This window comes from Trachymyrmex cornetzi, unplaced genomic scaffold (genome assembly GCF_001594075.2).
Source record: "Trachymyrmex cornetzi isolate Tcor2-1 unplaced genomic scaffold, Tcor1.1 scaffold1160, whole genome shotgun sequence".
Lineage (NCBI taxonomy): Eukaryota > Metazoa > Arthropoda > Insecta > Hymenoptera > Formicidae > Trachymyrmex > Trachymyrmex cornetzi.
Window position 1 is genome coordinate 227,287 of NW_017295720.1, and position 9,314 is coordinate 236,600.

General features: G+C 33.0%; 1 protein-coding gene across 1 annotated transcript in view; it reads right to left on the reverse strand.

Moving 5' to 3' along the window:
- Vps13 (vacuolar protein sorting 13C) overlaps positions 1 to 9,314 on the reverse strand; it is a 30,618-nt gene that overhangs the window by 13,660 nt on the left and 7,644 nt on the right. The window contains exons 9-13 of the mRNA XM_018513464.1: positions 8,693 to 9,162; positions 3,664 to 4,369; positions 3,013 to 3,339; positions 2,200 to 2,592; positions 979 to 1,824 (exon numbers count right to left, since the gene is read on the reverse strand). Coding sequence (XP_018368966.1) covers positions 979 to 1,824; positions 2,200 to 2,592; positions 3,013 to 3,339; positions 3,664 to 4,369; positions 8,693 to 9,162 — 2,742 coding nt within the window. The remainder of the gene's footprint in view (positions 1 to 978; positions 1,825 to 2,199; positions 2,593 to 3,012; positions 3,340 to 3,663; positions 4,370 to 8,692; positions 9,163 to 9,314) is intronic.

The window sequence follows — 9,314 nt, forward strand, 5'->3', positions numbered from 1 at the left end:
GCACATTTCGAAACAATTCGATTTTTCGTTTGCACACCCGTACTTTAAAAGTTATTAACAATTAAAGTTTCAGACATAACAAAAAGAGCGTTTTCGGTTCGAATTTAAGAGAATCGAGCTCAAAATGACATCAATCGATAGAATTTTGTTTGCACATTGCGAAACAAGTCGAATTTTCGTTTGCACACTTATAGTTTAAAAGTTATTAACAAATGAGTGTTGGGGGGCCAATTTCACACTACGTAAAAAATACGATTCCGGCTCGAATTCGATAGAAATTGGTTCATAATAGCATGAATCGATAGGACTTTGTTTGCACATTGCGAAACAGTTCGATTTTTAAGTTTTTTAGTGTGAAGTTGGCCCCCCCCCATACTTATTTGTTAATAACTTTTAAACTATAAGTGTGCAAACGAAAATTCGACTTGTTTCGCAATGTGCAAACGAAATCCTATCGATTGATGTCATTTTGAGCTCGATTCTCTTGAATTCGGACCGAAAACGCTCTTTTTGTTATGTCTGAATCTTTAATTGTTAATAACTTTTAAAGTACGGGTGTGCAAATGAAAAATCGAATTGTTTCGAAATGTGCAAACGAAAATCTATCGATTAAGACCTTTTCGAACCCATTTGCTTGAAGTTGGGGGGCTAGTGTGAAGTTGGCCCCCCCAAATTTGTTTTTTGAATAACTTTTAAACTGAAAGTGTGCAAACGAAAATTCGAAATGTGCATACATGTGCAAACGATGAGCAATCGAATGAGCTATAGAAACTTAATTTTTTTTAATGTTGGGGGCTAACTTCACGACGGTACAATCTTATAGCTTAAATAAAAATTTTTTATTTTATCTGAATTATTTTCTCCAAACATGTCTACTTCTTGTTGAAATAATTTTTGATCCACGTTCTAAATTACCGCTAAACTTTTTTTATACATAAATATGTATTATATAAAACATTATGTATATGTATGCTATACCTGATAGATCCAGTCAGCCCTCTTTGCAGGATTATATATCCCCGCCAGTAGCGAGAGGTCTTTAATGGAACCCGAGATCACCTGGTGCTCTCCCATGATACGCACCTTCAGCAACAATTCTGTATTCAATACTATGCAATTCGAGTTGATATCGTCCATGTCTTCGAGCAAGATAATATCTGGCTTTTCCACGTGCAGATTCACAGTTAACATTTTGAGTGTCGAGGCAGCCGACTGCTGCTGCGCCGACTTTTTCTTTGATGCCACCAATTCGTTTTTCGAAGAGGAAGTAGTAGCAGTCTTGTTCAGCCCATCCACATCGAAGAAGTCCTTGATTTTCATGAGATAATCGAGGGAAACAATGATGCTGAAAGAAAACACTCGCACGTCGGCGAACGTGTCGTTCGGGCTTTGGCGCACTGTCACGTCCAACATACTCCTGGCATTGTACTTGGCGTGTTCTTTATCGAGATGATCCTCGCTCGGCCCTGACAACGGCACGCTGCTGGTCCTTTCCATGATTCGCACCAGTGAACCCTCTCGACTCTGCCGCATGTCATCTAACGTGCAGTTCATTAGAAGAATCGACGTGGCCAGTAGACCGTCTGCGAATACACGGCCTTTCAGGGCAAAGTGTGTGAGACTGAAGCGAGCTAGTCCATGCTCGGGCAGGTGCATCGGTGACGTCCGCGACTGCAATAACTTAGAGCCGCCGGTGAAGAGATTGATCACCAGACTATCCATAATGAACTCAAACTTCACGGATGTGTGAGCGTGTCGTTCTTGTGTTTCAGTCAATGGTGTTTCTCGCGATGCGTCGATCTCGTATTTGTAAGCCGGTTGAATCTTAATACAGCAAATGTCAAATATATGTATTTAGTCAATAACACAATGAAACAAATTTTTAACAATTTTTCTGTTTTTCAATAAGCAAGGGATGTTTCTCGCAAGATTTTTTACACTAAAGAATATGCTTTCGAAAAAATTTTACACCCTTCAATTTTTAAAAATTACTTTAAATTCTTTATATAATGCAGTAACATAATTATAAAAAATTTAACCAATTTTTGTAATATACAAAAAAATAATAAATGTAATGATATAAAACCTTTTATTAAAAATAATATATGAGAATCACCATTCAGATGTTGAGAAATAGAAACTTTGTCATACAGTGTAGTTATTTAATAATTGTTGTATATTATCGCAACGATCATTCACCTCAAGGTCTCCGCTGTATTCAGATTTCACGGCGGATGGCACGGCTTGCACGGGTTTCGAGTCTTCAAAAGTCTCGCCCAGATTCTGCTCCAGCACTTTCAAAACCGTAGCGTAATCCTCTTTACTCAACAGTAGATTGATTTTGTTCAATCTGCCAAACATATCAATGTCCGGAATAGAAGTAAACCAGGCGGTAGAAAGATTTCGCTTCATTAGTAGCGTAAACGTTACTGGTTCCAGCAGCAGCACCTCGTTCTTGCTGGTGAATTGTTTTGTGTTTAGTCGAACTCGAGATAATTTCAAGTTCTGCAGCTCGATTTTCATTTCATCGACCACGGGATACTCATCGATTTCCTCGTTCATTACATCCAGCTTTTTGAAGACGTTACATACCTGTTTGCATAGAATATTATAGGGGCGTATTTATTTTTTTTATATAAGTTATATTTAGTTATATAAGTTATATTTAAGTTAAAATTGATTTTTAATAATATTTAAATTAAATTTATATTTTTTATTTCTCAAAAATATTAAAAAATAATAATCTTTTACTTTAAAAGGTGAAACATTAGCTTGTTAAAAAATGATTATGTTTACACAATAATTATAACATGTCTCGTAAAAATAACATTATAAATCAGTCTAATGTAATTATTTATCGAAATTGATTCCATATAAAATTAATATGATAGATTTGTACGTGTGTGTATATATATATATATTATATATATCTATTTAATTCTACGAAATTTCTAAATTCTTCAATTGGAGCTAAATTGATCTGCAATTCAGAATAAACTTATCATTCTGTACCGTAAGATTGCCCATGTCTAGCATTAAGCTATGCTCATTCTTGGAGCTCATCGGCACGTATATAACGGGTGCATTAATCCTAACATTTAGCTCGATGCGTGAGGCACTTTGTTGGACATCCTTGATGTTGGTCTTCGCGGCTTCTGCCGCCGCCGCTGATGCGTCTTTGATAGCTTTCTGCGCCGTTTGAAAGTTGTTTAGGAAATCCATAACGCTGGTGACGAATGCATTCAAGAAGACAATGCGATGGCAACCCATCGACACCTTGACAGACATGTTGTTCTTGTCCCTTTCCCATTCTTCGATGTTATACATTATCGCTTGGATCTGATGTGAAAATAAAAGACGACAATTACTTTTAATCCTAATTTATGTTCGCTCCCAAATTTTCTAATTTTTCGGATCTAATGCACTTTAAATTAATGTATTTTTGTTTAATATAATTGATCGATTTTTTCATTTTTCATTTCCAAAATCCGATTACAAAATAAAATTATGTAATTAAAAATTGTGAGATTGTGAAAAACATTTGTTACAAACAATTTTTCGCAACATAGTTCTGAAAAAAATATCTAAGTCCATTGGAACCACGAATGTCGATTAGGATTAAAGAAATAACTGAAAATGTAAAATAAATATAAAAGCACCTACCTGCAGAGACTCAGTACCTTCCACAGTCACTATATCCTTGTACATAGAAACAGGATTCAGATCTTTAATACTGATAGAGGTCAGATCAGCATTCACTTGCAAATACGAAGACTTGCTGAGAAAACTGGCGCTGATGCCTTCAATATAGAACGCGGTAATGTCTCGGGTGGCGCTGGAAATCTTCAGATTGATCGAGCCAATCTTGGCGTTTACTTTTAGATCAATGCACTCAACGGTTTGTTTTTTACGTTGTCCGGTGGGTCTCAATCTTTGTTTCTGTAACTGTTCTTTGAGAAAACCAGAAGTTTCCTCCTGAATAGAGGTCAAACGGATCGGTCGAGAACGTTCAGTTTCCTTCTTCTGAATATCTTCGAGCGAGTTCATTCGGTCCTGAATGTACGTGCTAAATCGCAACAGTTCGATGAGAGCTTCTTGATGTAACAATGTGTCCAGCGAGGTAAATTCCAGTCGAAGCAGTTTCACGACAGAACCGTGGCGCGTAGTAAACTCCGGCGAGCGCTTGTTTACATTTACATATCGCACGATGATCAAATACTCATCTCCGCCGGCCGACATCGGCGTGTTGACCATGAAGATCTCCTGACCCTCGTACAGTTGCCGCATCTGCACGCCACCCAGTCTCAACTGCACCTCTTGATCGTACGTACGTTGTAACATTTCCGCCTCCAGCTGCAGCACCTGGAATCTGAAAGGAACGAGTAAATTCAGAAACTCGTTGAAGTCCTTGCTAAGAATTTTCATACAATTAAATTATTTATTAATTAAATATATATTAAGGACTACAAACTAAGTGAAAACAAAAATAAATAGAAAAGGATATAAGAAAAACGGCGTTTCGACTTTGATTAGGTTATTATCAATGTTAGTGTAAAAACTTTCAATAAATTAATAGTATAAACATATTTGAAATAGCAATGGCCTATAATTAAAAATTACAAACTACAAAAATATATATATATATATAAAAACTTTTTTAATTGTACTGACTTCAGCTGGATGTACAAAAAGGTCTTTTTACAATACATCTTATTATAAGCGACTAACAAGAATACAGAATAATAATGTTAAAGCAATATTGCGTTTGGAGCTTAGAGATACTTATTGCCATCTAGAATCCACCAGAATTTATATTTCACATCTCTAATCTGATTCCTGATGTTGTTCCTGAACCTGTGTTATGCAGCTTCTTTATATATCTGGACAAAATTAACAACTCTTATTTTGTAAATCAAACTTTTAAAATTAATAAAAAAATTCAATGGTTGTAATCTAAACCATGACTAAAAAATCTCAGATTAAGTCTATCTCTTATACGTGTGTGGTGTCTGAAAGTAACTTATCGAATTCAAATTTACACTATAACAACCCTATAGTTTTAGACACGTCTAACAAACTTGGAAAAGTTTTTATTTCTCCTAATAATTTTGGGGAAGCATCTCATCTCGACTCAACTCATGATAATTGGTTCATTAATTTAAGTGACGTTAATATTCCCAGAGATGTTAAACTATTATTACAATTGGGAGAAGGCTTCGGTCTACCTATTAGTAAACATAACATAGAAAGAACTTTGATCAAGTTCATAAAAAATGTAGAAAATAACATTTGTGGTCATCCTAAGAATATTGTTAATTTCACCAGAAACAATTCAGTTTCAATTCTTAATAGATTTTCTCAATAGTTTCCTTCTTATAATCCGATAGATAAGTAGGTATCATCATGGTTAGAATTCACTAATAAATTCATTAAAGATAAAAATAATTTGCTAGTCATACGTGCTAATAAGGGAAACGTAACCGTAGTTTTGAATAGGACCGATTATGTTAAAAAAATGGAAGAAATATTTTCAGACACTGACACATACCTTAGAATAGAGAAGGATCCCACTAATTGACTAACGACTTGCGTAATATATTGGTAAGATGGAAAAACAAGAGCTACATAAAAGATTCAGTATATCGACAATTATTGACTACAGATGGCAATTCTTCTAGAGCCTTACCTAAAATCCATAAGCCTAGTAATCCGTCAAAGGTTATTGTTTCTTTGATAAACAGTCCAGTTTATTATTTTTCCCTATTTCTACATAATATTATTCCTGACATAATAGTATTCCTGAAGGACGTGACCAGGTGAAAAATAGCTTCCATTTGGTAGACAACCTAAACGGAATGTTTTTTAATCCTAGCTATACTTTGGCATCTTTAGATGTAATTTCATTATTTATAAATGTTCCATAAAATTGGCATCTGAGAACATCGTGAGGAGATGGAGTCATATATCTATGAATACTATTATACCTTTAGATGAATTTCTTATAGCCATATGTCTTGAATTTAACTGTTTTTTTTTAATAATGTATTCTATAAACAAATTTTTAGTACCCTAATGGGGTCTCCATTGTCCCCTGTAATAGCTGAAATAGTATTACGAGATCTTGAGTCTTCTACTTTAGAAAGATTACCATTACAACCTTTGTTCTATTACAGATATGTGGATGATATTATTCTGGCGACTCCTTCTGCTATTCTGAACAATGTTCAAATTGTTTTTAACTCTTTACACCCCCGATTGCAGTTCACCATGGAAATTGGGACCAATGGTAGATTGAATTTTTTAGACACCACCATCATGTTGACAATAACTCAATTATTTTTGATAGATATAAAAAACCGACTTGCTCTCGAGAAAATTTCTTAACTTTCACTCTCACTATCCATTATGTCATAAAAGGTGTTGTCATAGGTACCGTAAACAGAGTTATATTGTTGTTTCATTCTGTTTTCCAGGAAAAAAAAATTTTATTGATATTATCAATATATTTTTACAAAATTGTTATCCACTTCATTTCATCTTCTCAACTATCAATAATAGATTGAATTATCATATTCATAGGAACAACAGTACACAAAATTCTCATGCTCTTAACAAGAATATTCGTGCTAAAAAGTTTTTTACCATCCCTTACGTTAAGTCTATTTCTGAAAGCTTTAGGTCAGTTGCTTGGAAAATAAACTGTAATTTGGCTTATTCCATTCCGAATACCCTAAAAAACCACATAAAAAAAAGGCAAAGATCAGTTCGACATTTTCTCTAACCAGGAAGTTGTCTACAAAATATCTTGTGTAGATTGTGATGCTAGTTACAGGCAAACCAAGAGAAAGCTAAAAACCAGACTACATATGTCTGATATTAGAAAAAAAACGGGATCGCCATCAGTCATTACGAACCATCGAGTGGATTGTAACTATGAATTTGATTGGGATAGTGAGAATTCTTGATAGAGAATCTTCCTATAATAAATGCTTGATATCGGAGATGGTTCATATAAAGAAGCAAAAACAGAGTCTAAATAAGCAAAACGATACTGAATCTCTACATGAATCATCCTATTATTCAGTCTCTTTCTCTTTTTTAGTTTTCTATTCTTTTTTCCTCTCTCTTAATTGCTATTCTTTCTCCTTTATTTCGTATCCCCTCCTTTGTGCTTCTTACTTCTTGTTAGTTTTTCTCATTACCGTTTTGAATGTCAAGTTCCCATCGCAAATTGCTTATTTATCTTATTACTGTACATATATCGGCACACTGTTTATATTTCGAGTTTTAAACCTTTTTTGTTCCGATATTTTTATATTCTGATACTATTTTATTTAATATTGGAACTAATTTTAAGGTATTTATTTTAAGATTTTTTCCTTTTTTATATGAGCTCTTTATCAATGAATATTTTTTCATACTTTATATTATTTTAACAGACTGATTGCTTTTTGAATCTCAAATTTTTATACAACTGATATTATATTTTTTCACATTCTAACTAATGTTATTAATACTTAGCATTGAAAATGTTTTGAAGGTCTTTATACTAACGATTTTCTTTTATTAACAAACGTTCCTTATTTTATACTTTATATTGTTATTTTGTGACAGACTGTTTTATTAGCTATTTTTCATCAACATGAATTTAATATATTAACTAACGTATTTTGCGACATGTCTATAGCGAAGTTTCTCTGTACCATTTTGCGCACAATTACAAAAATGATTTCTATTGGATACAACAGTAATATTTTTAATACCGTTGTGATAACCATAGTAGGTTATTTTACTACCTTTTTGTACATCCAACTGAAGTTAGTATAATTAAAAAAATTTTTATTTTCGTAGTTTGTAATTTTTAGTTATAGGCTGTTGCTATTTCAAATATGTTTATATTATTAATTTATTAAAAGTTTTTACACGTCTAACATTGATAATGACCCGATCGGAGTCGAAACGCCGTTTTATATTCATTTTGTTTTATATTAATTTCTATTTATTTTTGTTTTAATTTGTTTTAGCGCTTACTAATATATTTTGCTTAGCACTTACATTTTAGTGTTTTCACTTGGTTTGTAGCCCTTCTTAATGTATTATATATTTAATTAATTTATAATTTGAACCATTCAGATTATGCATATTAAATTATATATCTATATATAGAATTTTTATATATTTAGAACACTTTTTAGAAATCAAGAGAAAGTCAACTACCAGTCATCTACAAGAAAGTCAGCCTACATTTTTTCTTAAAATTTTTTATATGTGATAATTTTTTATATACATGATAATTCTGATATATTCTAAGATTTAAAAAATTTCTCATTCTACGATTTCTGAAATATATCTTAAACTTAAAAAATCTTTTCAGATTTTGTAAGATTTCATCAAAAATTAGAAAACGAGGAATCTCTTAGAAATGTTAGAATTTTTCAGAATTCACTTAGGTAAAAAAATTTTTAAAAGATGTAAATATTTATTCTGAACTATTTCAATTTATATAAAAAAATCTAAGAATGTTCTCAGAAAAAAGTTATAAAATTATTCAGAAATTCTGAAAAGTTCTAAAATTTGTATAAAAATTATGACAAATTATACAAGCAATTCTCAGAAAAATTTTCATCAGGTGTCAATAAAAAATTTCATTATAAGGTAATTAAAATAAAAACACGAAGCATTCGTTTCAAACCTGATAAATTCCAAGGGTACTGTGACATTATCTCGTTGTCTGGAAACCGACAGCGTGAACTCCTTCATCTCGAATTTCATCTCCAAGTCAGTGGTCTGTTTCATTGGAGCTGTTGCTTGCTGCTGCTTTCTTTTATCAGCGATGTTGGATATTGTGGTGCCCAGTTCCTTCAGTGATAACTGCGAGATGGACTTGGAGAGAGAGGTACGGTGCAACTCTCCAGGTTTTTCCTCCTGAGGTGAAGAAATGCTCTGCGCGATTGAGAGCGCCTGAAGCAGTCGAACATCCGTTATGTTCACTGTAACTGAAGGTAGGCGACCGAGAAGTCGTAACTTCGGCAACAAAGGATCGTCCGTCACTAGGCACTTGTGGAACTGAATTTCCAATGTAGTTGGATGGAGTAACGTCAGAGAACTCTCGGTACTTGCCAAGGCTGATCGCCATTCTTCATTCGATAGCGAGACCAATATCTAATGCAATAAATTTTAAGAATATAACTATTTATTACAAAAAATAACATTATATATAAAATAATATAATTATTTTGGATTAGAAATTATTTTCACAGAAGTTTTATCTATTAACTATTAATTTATTCATATTACTCTGGATGTCACTTATT